At 51.8% G+C, this 23,765-nt stretch overlaps 8 protein-coding genes across 8 annotated transcripts; 5 read left to right on the top strand and 3 right to left on the bottom strand.

Moving 5' to 3' along the window:
- Positions 1 to 283: 283 nt before the first annotated feature.
- Positions 284 to 2,551, top strand: N7462_007542 (Peptidase M20; the record flags this gene model as incomplete). The annotated part of the gene is made up of 1 exon (XM_057079260.1): positions 284 to 2,551. One exon carries the CDS (start codon positions 284 to 286, stop codon positions 2,549 to 2,551), a length of 2,268 nt encoding a protein of 755 aa, XP_056931930.1.
- Positions 2,552 to 5,717: 3,166 nt separating this feature from the next.
- Positions 5,718 to 7,605, top strand: N7462_007543 (uncharacterized protein; the record flags this gene model as incomplete). Its single annotated transcript, XM_057079261.1, has 2 exons — positions 5,718 to 6,335; positions 6,433 to 7,605. The coding sequence occupies 2 exons, from the start codon at positions 5,718 to 5,720 to the stop codon at positions 7,603 to 7,605; spliced, it is 1,791 nt and encodes a 596-aa protein (XP_056931931.1).
- A 107-nt stretch (positions 7,606 to 7,712) lies between these two features.
- Positions 7,713 to 8,686, bottom strand: N7462_007544 (uncharacterized protein; the record flags this gene model as incomplete). Its single annotated transcript, XM_057079262.1, has 2 exons — positions 7,713 to 8,434; positions 8,551 to 8,686. 2 exons carry the CDS (start codon positions 8,684 to 8,686, stop codon positions 7,713 to 7,715), a joined length of 858 nt encoding a protein of 285 aa, XP_056931932.1.
- Positions 8,687 to 8,728: 42 nt separating this feature from the next.
- On the top strand, positions 8,729 to 8,917 carry N7462_007545 (uncharacterized protein; the record flags this gene model as incomplete). Its single annotated transcript, XM_057079263.1, has 1 exon — positions 8,729 to 8,917. The coding sequence occupies one exon, from the start codon at positions 8,729 to 8,731 to the stop codon at positions 8,915 to 8,917; it is 189 nt and encodes a 62-aa protein (XP_056931933.1).
- Positions 8,918 to 10,253: 1,336 nt separating this feature from the next.
- N7462_007546 (C2 domain protein) lies at positions 10,254 to 14,108 on the top strand (the record flags this gene model as incomplete). The annotated part of the gene is made up of 4 exons (XM_057079264.1): positions 10,254 to 10,649; positions 10,714 to 11,088; positions 11,151 to 12,638; positions 12,702 to 14,108. The coding sequence occupies 4 exons, from the start codon at positions 10,254 to 10,256 to the stop codon at positions 14,106 to 14,108; spliced, it is 3,666 nt and encodes a 1,221-aa protein (XP_056931934.1).
- A 1,045-nt stretch (positions 14,109 to 15,153) lies between these two features.
- Positions 15,154 to 16,158, bottom strand: N7462_007547 (uncharacterized protein; the record flags this gene model as incomplete). Its single annotated transcript, XM_057079265.1, has 1 exon — positions 15,154 to 16,158. One exon carries the CDS (start codon positions 16,156 to 16,158, stop codon positions 15,154 to 15,156), a length of 1,005 nt encoding a protein of 334 aa, XP_056931935.1.
- A 3,002-nt stretch (positions 16,159 to 19,160) lies between these two features.
- On the bottom strand, positions 19,161 to 20,975 carry N7462_007548 (AMP-binding enzyme; the record flags this gene model as incomplete). Its single annotated transcript, XM_057079266.1, has 4 exons — positions 19,161 to 20,066; positions 20,126 to 20,262; positions 20,326 to 20,590; positions 20,664 to 20,975. The coding sequence occupies 4 exons, from the start codon at positions 20,973 to 20,975 to the stop codon at positions 19,161 to 19,163; spliced, it is 1,620 nt and encodes a 539-aa protein (XP_056931936.1).
- Positions 20,976 to 21,609: 634 nt separating this feature from the next.
- Positions 21,610 to 23,464, top strand: N7462_007549 (putative DNA polymerase iota; the record flags this gene model as incomplete). The annotated part of the gene is made up of 2 exons (XM_057079267.1): positions 21,610 to 21,657; positions 21,725 to 23,464. The coding sequence occupies 2 exons, from the start codon at positions 21,610 to 21,612 to the stop codon at positions 23,462 to 23,464; spliced, it is 1,788 nt and encodes a 595-aa protein (XP_056931937.1).
- Between the last annotated feature and the right edge of the window lie 301 nt (positions 23,465 to 23,765).

Genomic DNA, 23,765 nt, shown 5'->3' on the forward strand with positions numbered 1-23,765 from the left:
CCTAATGGTAGGATGGCTAAAGTTCACATAATTTCGGATAAAAGTTTTCATCACGAATAGAATTTTTGCCGTTCAATTCTTAATGAGCTCCACTCGTCTCCATGAGGGATGTCGCCAGAAGGCGCGCCGTGAGTGTTTTCCGAAGGCACACGCGTGTGCCCCAGAGTTGCCATGGGCGGCGAATACTCCACAGAGCGAATATATATATGAGGGGCACCTTTTTGAGACCCTTGACATATGACATGGATATCCCATCTAAAAACCAACAGACCCTCAACAGAAAATGTCCTCGAGGCGAGCCATTTACGTGAACCCCGCCGCCGCAGGCGAGGGCTGTGAACCTCTTCCGGCCGTGGGTGTTGCGAAATTCCACCAGTCGCTCCCCAATTATGCTCCAACCTCCCTTGTTTCCTTGCCAGAGCTTGCGACCGAACTGGGAGTGCGATCAGTCTTCGTCAAAGATGAGAGTAACCGATTTGGCCTGCCCTCTTTCAAAGTCCTCGGCGCATCGTGGGGTTGTTTCCGTGCGATTGTGGACAAGCTCGGGTTGCCAACAACGGTGACTCTGGAAGAGTTATCTACGCAAGCGAAATCGCAGTCGATCACCCTTGTCGCAGCGACGGAGGGAAACCATGGGCGGGCAGTCGCTTTCATGGCCCGGCTGCTAGGCATCGAATCAGTGATATTTGTTCCACGCTCGATGGACAACTTCACACAGGGCCGTATTGCAGGCGAGGGCGCCCAAGTGGTCATTGTCCAAGGATGCTATGATCAAGCTGTCCAGGAAGCATCGGAGAAAGCGCAGCAGAGGAAGGAAATTCTTCTTATCCAAGATACTGCTTTTGAAGGGTATGAAGATGTTCCGGCATGGATTGTGGAAGGTTATTCCACGATGATGGACGAAGTTGGAGAACAGCTTTCTCAACTGGGCCTCTCAGCGAATGTCATGGTGACGCCCGTCGGGGTTGGAAGCCTTGCACATGCAGTTGCAAGGTACTGCAAGTCCAGAGCCTCCCCGATCTCAGTCATCGCAGTTGAGCCGGACTCGGCTCCCTGCTTGTCATCGAGTCTACGTGCAGGGAAGCCTGTCTCTGTGCGAACCTCGTCTACTATCATGGATGGCATGAACTGTGGAACTGTCTCATCCACCGCCTGGCCAGATCTGCAGCGCCTTGTCGATGCCGCTGTTACAGTCTCATCCCATGAAAGTCATATCGCGGTTCAGTTTCTCAATTCCAATTCAGTGGCGGCTGGTCCCTGTGGTGGTGGACCTCTCGCTGCACTGCATCGGATAGCCTCGGAACAAGGAGCATCTTCAATACTCACTGAGGATTCTGTTGTTGTTCTACTCAGCACTGAAGGTGCTCGAATGTACCAGGTCCCTCGAGATGTGTCCGCCGAAGATGCAGTCACTCTCACGCAGGCACTCACTCAGATAAACTCTTCGAACCCTACCTTATCTGTGACTGATGGTGTTGGGGAGAGTGAAATTGCTGATTTTATTTCAGCATGGCTTGCTCACCGAGATATCGAATTTCATCGCGTAGAGCCCACCGCCGGACGCCCGTCTGTTGTGGCTATTCTCCGCGGAAGTGGTGGGGGCAAGTCGATTATGTTCAACGGCCATACCGATACCGTCACGCTTTCTAGCTACGATAAGGATCCCCTCTCCGGAGCATTGGGAATGAAAGATGGCCGGGAGGTCGTTTTTGGAAGAGGAAGTTTAGATATGAAAGGTGGTTTAGCAGCGGCCCTCGCCGCGCTTGCCACCATTAAGGGCAGTGGCCAAGTCCTCCGGGGAGATATTATTGTCGCTGCTGTGTCTGATGAAGAGGATAAGTCCCTAGGCACACAAGATATCCTGGCTGCTGGCTGGCGAGCTGATGCAGCGGTTGTTGCTGAGCCGACAATGAACGCGATAGTGACAGCACACAAGGGCTTTGTGTGGGTGGAAGTGGACATACTCGGAGTTGCTGCCCACGGTTCGGATCCACTAGCTGGTCGGGATGCGATTCTACATACTGGCTGGTTCCTGAACGCCCTTGAATCCTATCAAGCAAACCTTCCTGTGGATAACCTTCTAGGCCAGGCGTCTATGCACTGTTCATTGATCCAGGGAGGCGAAGAGCCGTCTTCATATCCTGGGAAATGTACGATCACAATCGAGTTCCGAACAATTCCAGCCCAAACAGGAGAATCAATCATGACCGATATCTCTGAAATACTTCGCAACATCGCGAGAGAAAAATCACATTTCCAATACGAAGAACCTCGTGTTACGATGACCCGCCCGACGCAGAAGCTTGCGATAGATCATCCTCTTGTTGAAAAGGCTTTGGAATGTGCAACTACGGCATTCGAAATCAAACCGACAGTTCAAAGCGTTCCATTCTGGTGCGATGCTGCATTGTTAAGCGAGGCCGGAGTCCCATCAATTGTGCTTGGGCCGGTTGGCGCTGGTCTACACAGCAAGGAGGAATGGGTCGATGTTAAAAGCTTGCAGCAGATTCAGGAGGCCTTTACGCTTCTGGCTCAAGATTTCTGTTCCTAATTTACCCATATTGCTGTCGGTGGAAAAAAGGAATATTTTGTCAGATTTGGTGCGCATAGATGCCAGTTATTGAGAGCTCTTTGCCTAGATTTGGCGTACTTCTTCTCGGTCTTTCAATTTCAGGGCTGGATTTAGCAGTCTTGTATCCCATACCAGAGTACTGTGACACCTATTACCCCATCATTGGAACTATCAGACTTTAGGGGACTCGGAATCATACTACTTGGTGTTACCTTTATCTCCTATCAGTTCGTTTGCGATTTTCAAAATTCAGTGGGCTTGCTTCATAATGGGATAGTTGAATAGCCAAAAATAGAAAAACTGAGAAGCGCCCAACAAGAGTTTCTTACAGATGTTGGTGATGTTGAAGGGTAGGGTTGTTGGTAAGATAACCAGCAGGAACCAACAGCTCAGACTCACTGAAGGCATATTGAAATCCCATTATGCGTTCTTTCATCTTATAATGGGGTATCAGGACTTTCATGATCATATTTCTGTTTGGGGGTCGCTGACTGTGACTAATTTAGGAATGCCGAGAGAGTGAAACAATCGTGGCGCAGCAGTTGGCCCTTTCCGCCTCAATGGTTCTCGATCTGTCTTGCCTGAACGCAGCTAGTTTCAGCACCTTAAGCGGATAAATAAATGCGATACGACAAATTCTCCAATCGTTTGGTTTATTAGGCCACACACGGACCAACATTTGCTTGCTGTAATACCATACATAGAAAACATTATTGGAATGCATCCCGTTTGAACGTTGGTCTTGCCAACTGTACGTCCGGCCGCCAATACTGAGTAAGGCTGCTGAGGCGCAGGCCATGAGGTGTTTCTCCTTGCCAAGCTCCACATGCCGATAGATAATTATTATGCCCTTGCATACTGGTGATTTTACCGCTCTCGTTCTTGGATTCACTGGAGTACCTCTAACCAATTGTCCTAGAGTTTCCACAGCGAAGAGCCTCGTGCGCTCTGGACCGCCTGATTATTCGTACCCTTAGCCTATGATAATGAATAAAAATTACAGTCACTGAGGATAACTGTTTCCAACATTCTACAAACCTCATGGGGCCATGTTTCCAGATCTACACTGGTTCTGATCACTACTATTTTGAGCTTAACCCTAGCACAACTCGACTTATCACCACATATACGCCATTTTATGCGACCATGAAAGATGGCCCCCATTGTATTCTTTCAGGCCTGTCAAAGCCATAGGCGAGTCTGTCTGAGACCTGCTTTCATCGTTCTTTTGTGATAGATAGCCTGACCCTCAGAGCTTTGTCCAAAAGACTACTATGCTGCTATATATTCCCCTCCTTCGGCCGCTCCATGGCTGAGCTTTCTTCAAACTCTTCAAATCCTCAATTCAATTGCAAGGAAAAATTCAACTCACTTCCGAATATTTGTATTAAATTTGTTAAAATGATCGGAGCTTCTCATTTGGCTATGCTGGGTATCAATGGTACAACATCCGGGAACTCGTCCGGAGGGTCAAGAAAAGGATCGTCATCCCAACCAAATCCCAAGCCAGAGCCCAAAAAAAACACGGAAGGAGATCCCAAAGCGTCTTCCACGTCGTCTGTGGAAGCTGCCAAGTCCAAAAATTGACTTGCTGTGGTGCCATCTTTGAGATGCCACAGATGGGGTCTGAAATTTCGAAGATCAGAAGATACAACATGCATGTTTTGGCAATCTTAATTTACCTCAATAGGTGGAAAGGTAAGCTTTCGTTTTTAACCCATTCATTTGAGAATACATATTAACCCTCTATTTGTATGTAACAGGCGAATCTAATTGACAGGGCATAATTGTGTCATTCTAATGCTTCGGGGCGAGAATTTATACATAGCAGGATGAGCACTACCGCCAAGAAGGAATTTGTGTGTCGCGTTGCAAGGGTTGTTGCGTTTTCTTGAGGCTCCTGTGGATATCACACGCCTTAAGCAGGGTGTTAATAAACTTAATTGGTTTAATTTGATTCATGACTTCCGAGGCCTTCATATCAGATCCAGACTACATTTCTTTAGAACAAAAAGTAAATGGATTTGAGACTTATCCTTCTGAATCATGAAAATGATTAGACGCACAGGAGCTTGGATGCTACCAGATGGTCTTATTCATCTCCCAACAGAGAGTATGTTAACAATTTGATCTTGTCTTAATTACAGTAAGAGTCAGTAGAACGAAGTTATCTCTCACGGGTCTGGAAAAGAAAGTTAATATCAGTCTTCGGGGTGTCGGTGATAGGACAAGCGTCGGAGAGCCCTGACCGCGTCAATATATCCTAGACGTTTTGACGGGATTATATGTGGGCTTGATTTATTACCTTTGGTTAATTCCTCCTGCAGTGCTTTCTCAGAGCTGGAGAAAATCCTATGGTAATTATGGCTTGTTTCTAGCCTCTCAACAACAGCAACAATCGAATGCTCCTCCAGTGAGGTCATCGACACCTACGCTGAAGAAGTTAGCCTCAATGCAAACTTATTTATATATTCTATGTCAACTTTATTTGTGAATATCCCGACGAGAATGAAGAGATAAAACCGTGATCCTTGGCTTTCAGTCATCATACTACGTAGTGAACCAGGGCGTTCTACGGCAAGCCTGCGAATGCAGGCAGGATGAGATGGATGAGCGAACAAGCCAACAAACCACACCACACCACGATGGAGGGAAGCCTTTCAGAGAGGAAACAGATGTTGCTTCAGCGAAAGATGTGTACAAGTTGATTCTCTCCCTATCGGAGATGCGAAGCTATATCCTGTAAAGACTGTGTGCTAGGAAAGATATCCTCCAGAGATCACCGATTGTCAACCATTTCCCCACTACTATAGTTAGTATAATTGCCGACTGTGTCTTCAACTATAGTGACATATGGTTAAGTGCACTGAATTTTATCTGTAATTTCAAATTTATCAGATAAATATCATTCGCTTCCGGCGGTCGCAAGAAAGCTTTGTATAAACAGTTGGTATTCTTGGAAGCTTGTTCCTCTGCACTTGTGATTTGCATTGGTGATGAGTCAGCATGTTCTGGGAAGGCACCAGCAGGCCACTAGCCTTTTTCGGGCGAGTCCGTTAAGTCAGTGACATCGACGGTATGGCGATGTCATTCGAGAGCGGAGATTCAATCGAACGACGACCGCGGCCCCTCACTTTCGAGGTATATGGTGGATAAGGCCCTACAAAACTGGGGTACCTGCTCCGAGAAATTGATCGGTATGGATCGGCAACCACTAAACCCCTCTGTGTCTTATTCCCGTCAATCGCCACAGTCCCATTCGCTGCCAGACCCGGGTTTACAGAGCATGCTCGATATTAATGTCGCTGGCAGCGGGCTACCTGGAGACACCTCCGCTGATTGGGATCCTTTGAATAATTTCTATTTCTGTTCATCCGAGCCTGCCAATCTAGAATGGAATGATTGGGTTGGTTTTGAAACACTACAAGCTCCCTCAACTGCGGGTGAAGAGCAAAGCAATGCATATCTACAGATATCGGAAATGCCAAGCGCTCCAGCCATTCCCCAAACAGTTGGAATCACAGAATTTGGAGTACCAACTCGAAATTTGACCAACGTCTCTCAATGGCTGGACGGGGCTTATCGCCCTCCGATATCCTGCAGTCATTGTCGCAAACATCGACTACAGTGTCTGATCATTCGAACAACAGCGGCAAATCCAAATCCAGTAACATCCTGTTCAAGTTGTGTGGCTCTTTTTCGGGAATGTAGCCTTGCAAAAGGAGAGAAACGTCTGCCGTCTGGCTTCGAGACCTTTTCACCCGTTATGGGACATTTGCACGGCCTTCCAGAGCATGCCGAAATCGATGTACGTCGGCGCAAATCTTTCATGTCCGTTCGAAATTAACACTATATACTAGGGTGAAATTTTTCCTTCTGTTGCAGAAAACAAAGAGGAACAAAAGGAATCAAAACAATTCGTACGAAAAGGAGCTCGAATTCTGCGAGAATGGTTTCACCAGCGCCAAGAGCTCCCTTATCCAAGTGAAGAGGAAAAGATCCAACTTTCACGAGAGACTGGATTTTCACAGAAGCGCATATCAACATGGTTTGCAAATGCTCGCCGGCGGCAAAAGCAAAAACTCCAATCATCCAACTTGGGCTCGGCCTCCTATAATCGCGCCGGTTCGCCCCTGGTGACGAGTACTCTGAGTTCTATGACCCCTATGGAGCGCTGGCAAGCATCACCTCCAGAAGATGACCATATCCCGGAGTCCGCCATTCAACATGCTATCGCTTCCGAGCCGTTTGACGCTGCTTCTATGTTGGACTTGTCTACTATGGACTTCTTCAATTTTGATGAATCATCATCTCACCTGGCTTCTTCGGTATCAAGTTTTGGAAGCAAGGCATCGGAAACTTCAGGCAGCGTTTCGTCGGCGTGGAGTCACCAATCTGGCAGGGATGGAGGCATGTCATTTTCGCCTCTCCCTAATAGTTCGCGAAATCGGCGACGACATAAGCGACAGCGATCAACAGGAGATGGCAATCAATACCAGTGTACTTTCTGCACACAATTCTTCAGAAAGCGGCATGATTGGCTACGACATGAGAAGAGTGTTCATCTTCGACTCGATTCATGGATCTGCACACCGAATCTCATCGAACTAGAACAGGATTGGAGCGCACCTATTGACGAATGTCGATTTTGCACGGCCCCTTTTCCTTCGGCCGCACATTTCGAAGAGCATGAGTTTCATGTTTGTGCTGAAAAGCCCGTACCGGACCGTACCTTCAGTCGAAAGGACTACTTATGGCAGCATCTGCGGAAATTCCATGGCTGCACTAAACTTCCTGTGGCCGACCTTCACGCATGGCGTAGATCGGGGTCGAATGTGCAAAGCCGGTGTGGATTTTGCGGTATTTCTCTTTCCACCTGGACTGCACGATCTGAACACTTGTCTGAGCATTTTAAAAATGGCGCCCGCATGGAGCAATGGGAAGGCGATTGGGGACTTAACCCAGCAGTCTTGAGTAACCTACGAAATGCTGTCTTGCCGGGTCAAAGGGCTTCGGCGAGTCCAACTACTTGATATTCACAGCTGCCTTGGTCATATATAAGAATGAAGTTACACTTTAACATTGTGCTAGCTTGGATGCTTATGCGACGCTAATCATTTATTACATGCGATATCGACCCTTAGAATTTGATGACCTGCCACTCACGATGATACCAAGCTCCCAGGCCCAGCACAAACAGAACAAGACTGCCATCTCGAATCACGTCCCTAAAGGCCTGAATGCCCATACTCAATCCACCCTTTTTCCCTCCAAATAGTGCCCTGCCAGATGTGAGGACCATCTCACCAGTAACGAAGATCAAGAACGGATTCTGCGCAGTAGCAGGCTTCGGGGGTGGGCTGCCGAACATCGCAACAGATGTGCCAATAATGAATAGTAGATAGATCGCCACCCCAAGTGCAAAAATAATGTGAAGAACCTTCCATACTTGAGCGGTCTTCTGCTCCTTCTCAGTCGGCGGTTGAGTGGCACCACCTATCATGTTTGCAATAAAGGGCGGCAAGCCCAGCGCCGATGCAATCGCCGCCGGTGAAAGCCCGGGTTGTCCTTCAGGCATAGCACCTTGGGTGCCAAGGGGAGAACCATTGGAATCACCTGGCATCGCGCCCAAAAGAGAGTTGAGAAGCTTTATCGTTGGGTCCTCTGCATCATTGACATCCTCGTCCTGACCTTGTTCTGGTGCGGCTTGCCGAAGCATGGCACGGAATGCCTCCTGCTGCGCCTGAAGGGATTCTGCGGACTGCATATTCGGTTGAGGTGCGGGCATGGTACGGTTCTGCGGAATAGGAGATGGGGATGGCGAGATTGCATTCTGAGGAGATGGCGAGGCCTCCTCGCGGGCTATTACTGTGGTTAGCATTATGCACACATACTGTATTGGCTGTCTCGGGCGGGCAAAAACAAAAGATTCCTTGACAGAAAATCATAGATGGTTCTTTGGAGATATAATGTCTTACCTGCTTGGGGAGTGCGACCGCTAAGACTGGTGATCTTATCCAGGCGCGCTGAACCTCCCTCCTTGATTTTGGCTTCACGTCGCTCCCGTCGTAGACGAGCGGCGCGCTGGGCTGGGGACTCTTCTGGTGCAGACATCAGGGTTGTATCAGATATCAAAAAATGCAATATTTAATTTAAATGGCTTGTGAGAGTGGCGGATCAGTTGAGAAGAACTTATGGAGCCGCGTCGTGACCACCGGTGCAAAGGTGAGGTGCAAGGTGGGAGTGCTGAGCAAGTCCCGTGGCGATAAGACAATCAACTTCTCCCGCTTCACCTTTATCATCATTGTGGGTAAGAACATGGACCTCCACTGCTTCGCAGAATAATGTGAAGTAAGCATACTATAAGTAAATATTTGTCTCTGATGGATACAAAATTCTTGCTTATTGACATTATTTTTTTAAAGAAAAAGCGATTACTGGCAATGTAATTATTCTTGAGCACAACGCTGGCTATATATGTATATTCTGGCCCATTGTCGGTGACTAAATATCTCCATGTACTCCTCTTTCTCCTTCCCAATTACATGGTGATCCCAAGACATAGCAAAAAACCAGTGTTTCTATTAAGTAAAGTATAATTGCAAAGAGAAAGATAGACCTGAGAGTGTCTTCGATATGAGTCGGACCGCCACTGCTGGTCTAGTGCAGACAAGAAGCTCTAAATAGGCCCGAAGATATTCTCACAGTACAGATACATCGAAGTTTGATTGACATTAGACAAAGCAACATTTACAGCCTATTTGGCTACCCCGTCATCCATATATCTGGTAGTTGATCATTAGGATCCGACCAAAAAGATCTGATCGCTAGCTTTAGGGACCGCACCCGGAGAATCAAATCTGATTTGACGAGCCCTCGTGGTTGTACAAGTTGGTTCGTTATGACGAACCTGCAACAAGGTATCTGGGTTTTTTGCTCCAGGGATGGACATGCGAAGGGTTCCTTGGTTAAGCAGAGCATGCTGTGCTTCATTCACATTGGCATGCATCATGACAAGCCCCTCTGGTGACATCATGGCAAGTCCTTACAAATAATGAAGATAGGTTCAATTTCCAAGAGAGGTATATTGGATCATGTTACTATCACAAATTTCAACGATTGATTTTTCGAAGGTCAGCTAGTTATCCGTAGCGATCCTGCAGAAGACTTTGTACAATAGGGTGGATTCTATGAGTTCAGAATGCCAAGGCTGGGATTCCGCTGCGCTGGCCGGAGCAGCTAACAGCTCAGTGGGAAAAGTCAGTGGATGTGGGGAAGAGAAGTCAGTGTCTATGGGGTTGGAGTCGCAGATTAACAATTGACCAGCGAATCGCAGCGCGTTTGACATCGTCATTGTAGCACTTCCCGGGTTCCGCTCAGCGATGACGTAGTTCTGGAGCTCCCCAGCTGCGCTGTCCGCCCAGGCTTTACAAGCTCATCTGTTACCTCCAGCTCGATATTTTTTTTACAGATGATCGCGATTGATCGTGATTGAAAGCATTCCGATCATTTAGTTCAATTTCTATCTAGACTCACCGTCAAAGCGGGGGTTGTTGTGAAGGAATTCCTGCGCCATCCTCTACACCTACACTACAGCCCCCGGTTTACTCTGCCCAGCGCCTGCAATTACTCCTTACTACTTGACTGAATCTATCGCACTGGTGATAGACTTGTGGACACAATGCCATCATCAGGACAAGAGACTGAAGAGGCCCAAAGCCATCATATCGGCGAGCATTGGAGTGGGGCAAATCCTATTCCTACTGTCCAGAAATTTGTCGAGCATCTGGACCGAGAAAAGAAAGAGCGAGACCTTAGAATTGACGAGCAGAACAGAATCAAGAAGCAAAATGCCATCGGCAAAGAAAAGAAGGACAGGGCTGGCAAGAAACGGGATGAGTCGCCTGGGGATGTGATGGCTCACCAAGCTCGAGAGATCTCTCAGGCTAATGTGCGCATGGTGACTGATCCAACGACAGGCAGGGAGATCGGGGTAGAGGATCAAGAGCCGTCGTCAATGGAAGCCGTCAAAGACCCGAAATTGACCGTTCCCAATGCCAATCTGGGAAAACATACCGTGAGTGTGCCCTCATAGTCGGGAAGATAGAGCTGGCTCCGTGATATTCACAATATATGCATAGGAACACCAAACGAGCCAGGATCAAGAGCTCTCCGTGTACAAGGAGAAGCAAGACATCACGGCTCCTCCAGATCCGATTGCTGAGGGAACAACATCAGACGTTCCTATTCGTGGTGAAAAGACCAATGTGCTTTTCCACCCTACCCCAACAGTATCATTCCAGCCAATGTTTGACCAGCTGGAGAAACGTGCAATGGGTCTCTGTATTGCCATACCCGCTGCCATAATCATTGTAGGCCGATTCTTCGGGGGATCCCTGCTAGGTCTCATTCCACTGGCAGCCTGTATCACAAGTGGCGTGTGGCTGTGGATGCATGAGGTGATCAAGAGCGGCAAGGAGATGGAATGGAGTAGCGAGCAGCTCCGAGGCCAAACAGTCTGTAACCCTCTATAAGCGGCTCCCAAATGGAACGAGAAACTAACGTTTCTACTCAAAAGGCCACTGCAAATCTTCTGCCAGAATCTGTTGAGTGGATGAACAGCTTTCTCGGCGTCGTGTGGGGACTTATGAATCCTGAGATGCTGACTCCTATGGCCGATACCATTGAGGATATTATGCAGGCATCGGCGCCTAAAGTCGTGGAGAACGTCCGCATCGCCGAAATTGACCAGGGCAACAACCCATTCCGCATTCTCAGTATGCGAGCTCTCCCAGATGATCATGTCCAAAACCTGAAAGAGAACATCCACCAGGATAACCTGAAAAATAAGGACCCTCAAGAAGCTGCGGCGACTGAAGAAGGTGGCAGTTACTACAACATGGAGGCCTCTTTTGCATACCACGCGAAGCCGAGTGGCGGATCTGCATCATCTAAAGCGCGCAACATGCACATGCAGCTCGTGTTTTACCTGGGTATCCGCGGCCTGTTCGGAGTGCCGTTCCCTGTGTTCGTCGAGTTGACTGAACTGGTTGGAACCGTTCGACTGCGGCTGCAGATGATGCCCGAGCCGCCATTTATGAAGGAACTCACATTCAGCTTAGTCGGCATCCCCCATGTTCGGGCTGGCTGTGTCCCCATGCTTCGGCGAGGTGTGAACGTCCTCAACTTGCCTCTGATCTCTAACTTTGTCAACTCCGCGATCGGCGCGGCGTGTGCTATGTTTGCGGCGCCCAAGTCGATGACTATGGACCTCAGTATGATGCTCAAGGGCGACGATATCCACAAAGACACCTTGGCCTTGGGCGTGATGTGGATCCGCATCCATCGCGCCGTGGGCTTGAGCAAGCAGGATCGCCGGGGCAGCGAGGGTGGCGGCAGCGATCCGTACATCAATCTCTCCTTCTCGAAGTACGGCAAGCCCATGTACTGCACCCGCGTGATCACCGACGACCTCAATCCGATCTGGGAAGAGACTGCCGCGCTTCTCGTGACGCCCGAGTTGATCAAGGCCAACGAAAACCTCAGCGTCGAGCTGTGGGACTCGGACCGGAACACCGCCGATGATATTGTCGGCAAGGTGGAGCTGCCCATTCGGGAAATGCTGCAGCATCCCAGCCGTATGTACCCGCAAGTCTCCAAGCTCCAGGGCCTGGACGAGGGAAGCGAGATGCCCGGCCAACTGCACTGGGAAGTCGGATACTTCGGCAAGCCGAAGTTACGCCCGGAGCTGCGTACCGACGGCAAGAAGAAGGACCTACCTGAGAACCTGAAGGGCAACCCAACCTTTGAGGATGAGAAAGGCACTATCAATACTGAAGAGGAGGACGCGGTCATGCACACGCCGCCAGATCCAATCTGGCCCAGTGGAATCGTGCATATCGTCGTGCACCAGATTGTGAATCTCCAGCTGGCGAATATCAAGGGCAGCGACGGGAACCGGAAGGGCAAGGAGTATGAACCCGCGAAGCCTTTCGGCGAGAACACAGAAGAGCAAGGTGGGGATCTACCGACAAGCTACTGCAAGATTCTCCTGAATGATCAATTGGTAGGTTTCAGAATATTTTATATCCAAGGGAGCTCGCATATCATTAACACTCTGCTTCTCTAGATCTACCGCACACGGTCTAAAGCCGTGAGCTCGAAGCCAATTTTCAACGCCGGCACAGAGCGATTCGTTCGCGACTGGAGATCGGCCGTTGTCACTGTCACAGTGCGAGACCAGCGGTATCGCGAACACGACCCCATTCTGGGCGTTGTGCCGATCAAACTGTCGGACCTGCTCCAAACCAGCTCCCAGGTGACGAGATGGTACCCGCTGGACGGCGGCGTTGGCTTCGGGCGCATCCGCATTTCGATCCTGTTCCGGCATGTCGAGACAAAACTTCCGCCGACCATGCTGGGCTGGGACGTGGGGACCTTCGAATTCGTCGGCCACAAGGTTGTGGCGAAGAACTTCGGCCGGCAGGCCAAGATTAAGCTGCGGACCGGTGGCAGCACGGGCAAGATCACGCGGCATGTAGGCCGCCTCGACGGCAGCGACGTGGTCTATGACACCTCGGACGAGAGCTTCCGCGACTCGCTGCGCATGCCGGTCAAGCACCGCTACCGTTCGCCGATTGTGTTCGAATTGCACACACAGGGCAAGCGTGCGGCTGCGGGTTACGCGATTCTCTGGCTGCAGCACCTTGTCGACAATGAGGATACAGACATCGACCTGCCGATCTGGACAACCAAGAGCGGCGCGCGACTGACGCAGAACTACGTCACCGAGCAGAACTGGCGGGCGAAGGAGGTCCCGGGCCTAGAAGACCTGACGGAGGTCGGGCGGCTGCAGCTTCAATGCCGATTCTCGCCAGGCATTGACGAGTCGCACGAGCGGTTTGTCGTCGACAACGACTCACGCGAGACTTTCGAGACATGGGAAGCCTGTCTGGCGCAGGGGGTGCGATCGCGCAGCGTGCACGCCGAGGTACCGCCCGAGGTGCAAGCTAAGCACGAGCAGTCGCTTGTTGACGGTCGAGATATCCTCAAGCAAAGGGACTCAGTAGAGCGGCGGCGCTGGATCGACCGCGATGGTCACGACTGGAGCGGCGCATTCGGGCAGGATCCGCGCGCATATACCGACTCTACGGGCCGTAAGGTGGCCGAGCCTGGATGCGAGAAGCCTCACCATGACCCGGTGACTCCGCCCCCGTTGAAGGGCCAGCCTGGTGCAGAGGAGGAAGGCAGCTCGGAGGAGTCAGAAGGGTCTGAGACAGAGGCGCTGTCGAGGGGGCCGTCGACTATCTCCGGCACGGATGCGGGCTCGTCGTCGCAGGCTAGTAGTAGTATCCAGATGAACAAGGCGAACCGCCGCAGCGAGCAACGGCAGCAACGAGGATTGATGCAGTGGCGGCCGGCGCGTAATGCAGCGTTTGCCAAGGACGAGGCGAAATTTGCGTTGCGCAAAATGAAGAAGAAGATTGGGGCTGGAGATCTGACTGGCCGAGAGCCGGATGTTGAGACGGAGACATAAGAAGGCTGGGCTGTTTGGTGAGCAATGCCTTGTTGTTGTTGTTTGTATACTTCCGACTTGATTGTACACTAGTACTTAGGATTATGAAGTAGTATGAGACTACGGCTTCTCCCATGTCCCTCCTCCACATTCTGCACCCTTAGAAATGGTAAAAAAATGGAGACTCTGGTTCGGAAAGCAACCGGTGTTGGTCGGCGTTTCGGTAGCACGGTAGAATGCTATAATTGCGAACGATATTGGGCTTAAAAAAATGGGGAGTGCAGCCGCCGTAGGATTGTCATATTGTTAGCGCTGTTGGTTGTTTTTGACCTTTGTTTTGCTTGTTTTGTTTTTTCCTTTTGATTTCTGGCATTTGCCTGAAGATGTCTATGAGCGATTAAAAACATTAGCAACGTCAACAAAAATGGACCGCGTTGGCAACGACGTTTTAGCTGGCCCCCGGCAGCGCCTTCAAATCCTGGTCGCTGGCCTTTTCAGGCTATCTATGCATCCTACATCACCTTCACCAATCCCCGTCCATCTCGTTGAGCATGATGGTTATCTCGTGGCCTTCAAGCGGCCTTCATGACGCCGTGGCTGCATCCAGGGCGGTTCGGTGTGTCGATACTATTCGTCCATCTGCACCTGGCCACCATGGCGTCTACCCGGATTCCAGGGGAACACGGATGTTGAACCGTACAGATACGATAGGAAGAGAATACAGAGAATTCAGAAATTTGAATCGAGAAATAGTTCAAATTGTAAGAAAATAGTATGTTCAAGAATGAGATTAGAGTAGACATGATAGTAGAATGATGCCAATGCGCCCAAATACACGGGTAACAGTGGGTAACAGCAGTGCGCTGGAGCAAGTAAAAAAAAAAAAAAGACAAAACCGGCCCCCAAGACAGGCCCCCTTTAAGCGCCTCTAAGATGTCAAAACACAGCCATAATGCGTCGAGAATGTATATGCATCGCCATTACGCATGAGAAACAGGTGCCCAATATCAGGCAAAAGTAAAGTGATCGTCGCGATTTTTTTTTTCAACCAGATTTCAGCTGTGGATTAGCCACAGTGCGGGGGATTGAGTTCCGGCGGCGGCTCCACTGGCACGGGCGAGCGCGAGCGAGGAAGTTCGATTTGCGCGGGCGAGATCGAGAGATCGTCCTCCACCTGTGACTTCCCGTCAATAGGGCCCAAGGTCCATTTCCATTCCCGGCGTCGTTTGACCCGGCTATGTCGCGGAGTAGGCGGTATTGAGGGATAGTCGGCGGACGCAAAGCCATCCAGCAGCGCGACGGCCCGCACCTGGCGTTCCGCGCCGAGGGTTCGCCGCTTTTTGCGCTCGAGCTTGGATAAGCCCTTCTCGGCAGTGCCCTGGCCGTCTAGGCTCACATCATCACTGGAGGCACTGCTGGTCTCTGAGGAGGACAGCAGGCTGGCCGAGTCCGAGTCGTCGTCCTCGGTGGAGTCTGGGGTGGGTTCTTCCGGAGCGGGTGCCTCCTGCACTGCCCCGGCCGCAGTGTCGTCTTCTTTGAGCAAATCCAAATGCTGAGCGGTGTACTGGTCGGTGCGAATGACCTCCTCGAGGGGATGTCGATAGCTAACTTGTTTCTTGGCGGGGAAAAAGACCCGGCGTGCGCCTGCGCCGCCGGGGCCCGTGGAACTGGTGGACACCGAACTCCCTCGCGAGGCGCGCTCGATCGGCGAGTTGCGCAGGATACTGCGCACCCCTAATGGAAGTTGATAGGGACTGCGCGAGCTGAACGGGCTATTTGTAGCGGTGGTGGTGTTGCTCGAAAAATGGACATACGGGGAGAGGGATTTGCTGCTGGGAAATCGGTGGCTGGGGAGGGTCTTGGAGGGCGAGCTGGTCGCGGATGATGGCGAGGGGATCTCATAGGCATTCTTGAAGGTATTGCGGACCGTGGGGGATGCAGTTGGAGCGGTTGCGAAGGAGAGGGAGAGACCGGTATTAGAGGAGCCAAAGGTGCGTGGCAGGGAGGATGTTTGGAGGGTGAGTTTCGGACGAGATGTGATCGATCGGGAGTCCGACGAGAGACAGGACATTGTTGATGAGCATGTAGATTGCGAGCCCGGGTCAGGCGAAGTCGGTGATGAATATAATGTCATCGAGATGGCCAGTCATCGGGTATCGGGCATTGAGAAGTATGACGTGGTATAGAGAGTGGAGGAAGAGAGGGGGGAAGGGAATATCAGACGGGGACTATAGCGAGGTGGGGTTTTGCGCTAAGAATAGTCGGCGCTTGGAGGACGTGATGAGACTGTTTGGGGGAAGAGCACGCCTGGGGCCAGTCACGTACTTCCCGGAGTGGACGGAGAGGCTCGAATCCCCGAATCTCCTGCAGATGCTGGACGTCCAGGTGCTGGGCAGGGCCGGGGAAGATGGGGCCCGGTCGGGTCCCTATATGTGATCCTCTGCGATCCTCTGCGATCCCGTCTCGCGTCTCCCGGCTCTCTGGAGTCGGTGGTCTCACAGCCGGGGTTATCAGAATTTTCCTTGGGCGATTTGGGGTGGGCAAACTATTGACGCCACCGCCAGCCCCAACTCGGAGATGGGGATCGCCTGTGATCGTTGCCCGTTCTAAAATAATCTTAAAAGGGCCAGGTGTAACGACCGAACGTGGGGCGGAGGCAAAAATATCCATTCCCCCCCGAATGCCGCGATTCTGTTTTTGCCTTCTGCGATCAGATCATAGGACCATCAGATCCTCCAATTCCCAGATTCCAAAAGATTCCCAGCGTGGAAGATTCTCAGACAATAAAACCATAAAACCCCGGGCGCTATAGAACGATACACGCGACAGACACGATTAGCATCGGAGATGCTACAAGTTACATGCTACCTCGAGGGGATAAGAAAAGACAGGCTACGCTGAGCCCCATAGCCCTCGGTCTCTATACTCCGTTCTCGACTTAGTCCTGTTGGTTTCGCTGACGGGATCCATAACAGGGTCGTGCTATTTAAAGAAAAGCCGACACGAAAAGAAAAGTGGAGCCTACGAGGATCGTCGACTGGTCGAGCCCTTGGGGGGAAAGGATGGACAGAATGGGCACAATGGCTAGCATGGCCAGAATGAACGATGATAGGGTGCAGCCTGGAGGAGCAGAGGATTCAAACAGGCTCTAATTGATCGAGCTGACGCGGATGCCCAGTTCAGCTGGACGGGGGTTAGGGCATGGATGGAGTATATCATGCTGTGTCCTCCTGTGGCCTCTGGACAGCGCAACCCGCCCGTACTTGGTCCTCGGCCACGGAATGCTGTTCCCTCGAACCCTAGATCCTCTCGTACATTTCCGACATTCCAGATATTTCCAGCGATTCCAGACCCTCTAGGACCCCCCCCCCCCCCCCCGTATGGATCCAATCTAGGGCCCGGTAGCCGACCGTGCGATCCCCACTGACCCTAATCTACAATCCAACTGGGTCGCCTATATGCCGCGCCATTAAATCACTCGCGATGATTCGGTTCGTTTCATGTCAGAGGGCCCTGAGGCTTGATCTATTTTGTTTTGTTTCTACTCTGTTTGTACTCTGTTTGAGTATATGTCGCCACATTAAGCGGCTCTGTCCATCTCCATATCTCCGCCGACAGCCGCTTTTACGATGCCCTGGACCGTGGCGTGGACGTGAACTGTTTTTGTTCGTATTTCTCCGCGTCCAACCTTTTTGCAGCCTTCTCCGTCCGACCTCTTCGTCCACCAAAACACCATCCACCAAACCCCAATCCCAACAACAATCCAACGGCCCCAATCCTTGGCTGACCGCCCGCCTTCTCAGGCTCCTGCATTACTCCCACTCGCTTCCCCTCGGCCCCGTATCCCAACCGCACTGCCGCAATCTCCACTACGTCCGCATCGTCCTACGTGAGATCGGCGCAGATTCACCCATCGGGCTCCACCCCGGGGTTCCAGAAATACTTTAATGATCGCAACTCGAGGAGGCGCATCTTGTTCGCGGTGAGAGCCGTGGGCTCTCCAACGGGCCCAGCGTTCTGATTGAGTTGGCATCGCGACATTCAACTCCCCGCGGCCACCCGCCAAAGATTGACCTTAAAAAGAAACACCGCACGGCAATGCCTTCCTTCCTCCATGTGCCCGTATCCAATCGCGTCGATCACCCCCGTCAAAGCGCAATACGGATTGATCGCCCGTATCTGCGTTCCACAAGGGTCATGATCATCTTCCACCGGGCTTGTTAACACGACGCTTCGTAGGTGGGCTTTCTTTCTTACGTCACAGACTAATGCTAGAATATAATGACACGATCGTGTCAGCGGGATACCGGATCTTGGATCTTGGATCTTGGGGGGGGGGAACCTAGCTTCCAACATTGTTCGGGAAATGCAATGAGGTACATGCGCAAACGAATGCGTTGACTCATCCATCGGGGGTTTGGAGTGCTTACGCTCTAGCTCGGTCGAGATGGCGGCGGCGAACTGCCCTAGTTCAGCTTAGGGACGTAGTTATAGATTAGAGGTCCCAAGGGTTGGCCTGTATGGTGGACAAATAGACTAGCGAGCATTGTGGCAGTCAAGTCGTCGGAGAAGGAGTGTCTTAAATGCGCTTGCTTCTAGAAGGGTGAGGACTCCCAATGGACTAGATGTAGTTCATCGTGGGTGCGAAGCAACGTAGAGAGTCGACAAATTGATTGACACGACTGCATGTGGTCTTTCTTGTTGGTCTTGAGTTCGGCGCAAATCTCTTGATTATCTGATTACGAATGTTGTGGTTTGCAATTCATCTGACTGCGATGGAAGACCAGAGCTACGGTCATCGGATAGATCTGGAGAGGGCTGGAGATCACTCAGCTTAGAAGCACAGGACAATAGATTCACTGATTGACTCTAAATGTCTTGACACGTTTGTCTCGGGAACTTGACAGAGCCACCACCACGGCTGATATCCCGCCGGCACAGTGGATGTGGGTGGGTGCCAAGAAAAGATAAATGTATTTCAAAGCAGCTCTATGAGCACATTCCTTATGCAGACATGTAGGTAATCAATTCATTCCATGGAAAGATATCTCTAAACGGCAAGTGCCAGTATGTTCATTCAAATACTGCCGCGATTTCATCTTTATATAGCTCTAACGTCAGCAGTCTTACCACATTCCCCTTGATGCTGCGTACAAATGGCTTCTCTTTCGGTGCCACAATCAACCGAGCCGAAGAGAGCTTCACGCAATCATGGCAGCGCTCATTGGCCCTTTCAATATAGGGAAGCAGAGAAGCCAGAAAATGATCCTTGCCGTCCTCCGCGACCACGCCCGGTAGCAATTCCACGAGGAGCACTGGGGCTGGACGACCGTTTTCTCCAATCAGAGCGGACTTGATGGCCGGGTGAGCCTCGATATCAGGCTCGACCAATGAAGCATGCATGCCATCACCGTGGCTAAACGACAGCCAGTCATCGCTCCGGCCGATCAGCTTCCACAAGCCCTTGTACATCGGGTGCTCGACGAGCATGTCACTCGATTCGTAGCGATCCCGGTCCGGGAACATCTGGAAGATCATGGGCACCATGGTGTCCGGCTGGCGGACAAAGACCAGCTCGTGTAAGCCGCCAAACCGGTGTTCTAACTTGGCGCAGGCGTGTTTCTGAAAGCTGATGTACTCCCAGGCATCCCATTTGTCATGCAGGCGGGTCAGGTACAGGCCCGCTTCACTGCTGCCGACTGTGGGAACGACTTGGATGTGCGAGATCAGTTTCTCGCCGGTCTTGTTGGAGAGGGGGGCTCCTCCGTAATGCAAGAACTTGAGATTCCGGAGAGCTTTGAGGCCGCCGTCGGTCAGACACATTTCTTCGGTGAGTGCGGGTGTGAGGAAGGCGCCGTCCACGCGTCCGTAGTGCAGAAGGTCGACGATCAGGGACGCTGTTGGCAGGATGGGGGGTCCGATAACAAGGGTGGTTTCGAGGAACGTCGTCATCGCAAGGACCATCATTGTCCCTACCACCTTTATCCAGAATTTTAACATCAATTCTTCGAGAAGTAGTCGAGAAAGGGGTATCTTACGTGCAATGAGGGCAGCGGCGTGTACCATCTACTTTTGGCAAAACGGTGCAGCACGGACTCTTCGAGGTCCGGCTGAGAAGCCATGATGTCCGTGGTTGCCGCCATATTCTGTGTCCAAGTAAGAGGTTTGGGGTTCCCTATCGGAGGAGGAAATAAGAATGCAGTCTATCGAGTGTGGGATATTGCTTGGGAGAAAGTACCGGTGGTGCCCGAGGAGTGGAACACCATCCACGGGTCTTGATGGCCCTCTTCCCAGGTCTTGGGATAAACAAACGAGGGTGCCTCTTCATCATTCATAAATTCCTCAATTTCAGGAACCGTGAGCACCTGGAACTGCGGGGCATCCTGCAGTATCTTCGCCACTTGGTCTGTTAACGACGCTGGCCGTAGATAAATCGAACAGCCCTTCGCGTTGAAGATACGCATCTGTGCCGGGGGTGGAATCAGTGGAGATGGCATAACCATCTAAGCTAGATAGTCATTATTGTTTCTTAATTTTAAAATCGCGGGTTGCATTTTCCCGATGACAATCACGTACCACTTTCTGCAGCTTCGCCGCCGCAACTGCCAGAATTGGATAGCGCAGGTCCTTGGGGCCTGCATAGGCAAAGCATTGGAATTTTTCTGTTGTGGGAGGAAGATTCTCGCTCAGCCACTGCGCCGCATGATTGGCGTAGTTGTTCAGTTGCCAAAAGCTCAGGTCTTTGTATCCCTGCGAGAGATCTTGATCATTGACGGGTATCGAGACCCACGGACGATCTGAGGGCCTGCGTGCTCTGGCCTCGATGACCGAGGCCACGATGCGCTGTCCACGGTCGAGGCCAGGCAGGGGGAACCTCGGGTCTGTCATACTGTCTATAATGGCAATGATGCTTGCTTACTTGGTAGGCTCCGCAAGCTGGGAAGCGGGGGATTGTGGGATTTTATAACCGTTGAAGCGAGAATCGGCTGAGCGTCAGCTCATCTCCGGATAAATTTGCCAGATCCCCGCATTTTACTGACATGATGATGCATGGGTTCTCATCCGGGGAGTGGAGTCCAGTATCGAGCCGCCGACTGGTGGATGTCAGTGTCCAGCACTTATGGACTGCAACGTTGGTGCAAGCGAAATATAGTTTGAGCAAGGAATCAGCCTGGCGGGCCTGAATCCGACTTCGAGCAATCACCACTCAATTTGACCTAGTCAGTCACGGACTGTATGGAGAAAGTCCATTCGTTCATTTTGTCCCTCAAAGCCATAAGGGGCGGCAGAGTTGATGAAGGTACAAACAAATCTCCGAGGAGTCAAAAGTCAAACGAGTGACACCAAAACAGTGGCATATGCGGGGGCGGTCAGCCACGGGAGCCGCAACAGCCACAGCCGATTAACCACCCCACTGCGTCCTTCTCCAGGCCAGTTTTCGCAGTCCATTCTGTCATCACAGAGACATCCCGGATAATTTGAAGCAAACCTTCATCCACGCTCATGGAGATACCAGTCGGGAATGGCTGCTGTAACGGTGCGCAATGACCGACGAATCATTCTCCACCTGGTATCACCCCACCCCCTCTATATAATGGTTTCGATCCAGGTAATGATCACTAACACATGTCGTCCAGGACTATGACTGCTTCTACGCGTCCGTATTCGAGGTCGAGCAGCCGGCCCTCAAGTCATTGCCGCTGGCTGTTCAGCAGAAGCAAATCGTGGTGACCTGCAACTACGAGGCTCGTCGGCGAGGTCTGCATAAGCTCCAGTTGATCAAAGATGCCAAGCGCATCTGCCCCGATGTGGTCATCGTGCTGGGCGAGGATCTAACCAAATTTCGGGACGCGTCCAAGTCGCTCTATCTCTTTACGCGGAGCCTCATCTGGGGCGGGCGTGTGGAGCGGCTGGGCTTTGACGAGCTTTTTCTCGACGTCACAGACATGATCGAATACAATGTGGAGATCTTGAATCCGAATAACCCAACGACAGCATTCTTCCATCTAGATCGCAGCGACCCGACAGTGGGATTCGCCTTCGATACCACCCGGTATCTGGGGGAAACCTATCCTTCTACAACCACCGACTCGAGCGGGACGCCGGGGAACTTACCCTCGCTGGATATGAAGCTGCTAGTGGCGTCTCATCTACTGGGGTATTTGCGCGGCCGACTGGAACACGACAAGGGTTTTACAGCTACGGGCGGGGTTTCGACGTCCAAGTTGCTCGCTAAGTTAGTCGGCAGCGTTCACAAACCCAACAGCCAGACGACGCTTCTGCCCCCGTACACTGCCCCCGATCATGCCACCGCCAGCAACGTGACTCTATTTCTGGATGACCATGAGATCCGTCAGATCCCAGGGATCGGATCCCGGCTCGCCCAGAAGCTGCGAACACGTGTGGTCGGGCCGAACGCGGGGGACGAGAAGGAGGAGAACGACCAGAAGCTCACGGTCCGGGACGTCCGTCAATTCCCTGGCATGGGTGTGCCTCTGCTTGAGAAAACCCTCGGTGGGCCTGGTGCACCCAAAGGCATCGGCCTAAAGGTTTGGAATATCCTGCACGGGGTGGACAATACCGACGTGCGAGAGGCGCGCGACCTGCCGACCCAGATCAGCATTGAGGACTCATACGGGCGCGGGCGTCTGGACAGTGTGGAAAGCGTCCGCCGCGAGCTAGTGGTGCTAGCACGGAGTCTGCTTCGGCGCATGAGGACGGATCTGCTTGACCGGATGGACCCGGATGAGCCGCAGCGCCGATGGTTGGCTCATCCGCGCACCGTCCGATTGTCGACAAGGCCTCGGAATCTCCCAGAAACCGATGGGGTGCGGACGTACAATGCCAACCGCATCTCCCGGTCGGCGCCGCTACCCAGCTTCATCTTCCTAGTGGACGAGAGTTTGGATGCGCTGGCAGAGCGGCTGGTGCAAGAAGTGGTGCTGGGCATGTTTCGCAAACTCCACCCGGACCGGACATCGGGGTGGGATCTGGGATTGATCAATATCGCGGTGACAAACCTAGTGGAGAGTGCGGGGGACCAGAAACAGAGCAGCGGGCGGGATATTGGGAAGATGTTTCGTCAGCAGGAGGCAGTGCTCCGGGACTGGACAATACAGGACGACATGTACACCGAAGCCAAGAAGGAGGGACCCAGCGACGTAGAAACGCAGCAGCCTAATACTGGGGCTGGTGCAGGGACCGGGTCGAGAGTGGCGGAGGGTAATGGGGAGTGGCAGGAGGAGGACGAGGACGAGGAGGAAGCGTCAAGACCCTTAACGGTCATGCTCGAGTGTGCAGAGTGCGGAGCCCTGATCCCGCATTTTGCTCGATTGGCGCATCAAATGTACCATCAGGAATCTGGAACCACGCGATAGAAACTCTGAGGTGAGCCCCTGTATAGACCCTGGATAGGAAAGAGCGGGAGAATGAGAGAGAGAGAGAGAGAGAGAAAGAAAGAGAGGCGCATCAACATGATCCCGCTGTATCATGTATCAGATGCGGCGGCGGATGACGATATACAAATTCAAACTATTTCGGTCGTGTCTCAGCACTGCCAAGACCCGCCTTGTCGGCCATTGGATTCCGGCGTGCTTGGCGATCCCCGTTCGCTCCTCATTTCTGCGCTGACGAACTTGGAACTTCGCCTCTCTCTTCCTCACCTATTGCCTTATCGTT

This window comes from Penicillium macrosclerotiorum (assembly GCF_028827735.1).
Source record: "Penicillium macrosclerotiorum strain IBT 26536 chromosome Unknown utg000007l_segment0_segment0, whole genome shotgun sequence".
NCBI classification, from domain to species: Eukaryota; Fungi; Ascomycota; class Eurotiomycetes; order Eurotiales; family Aspergillaceae; genus Penicillium; species Penicillium macrosclerotiorum.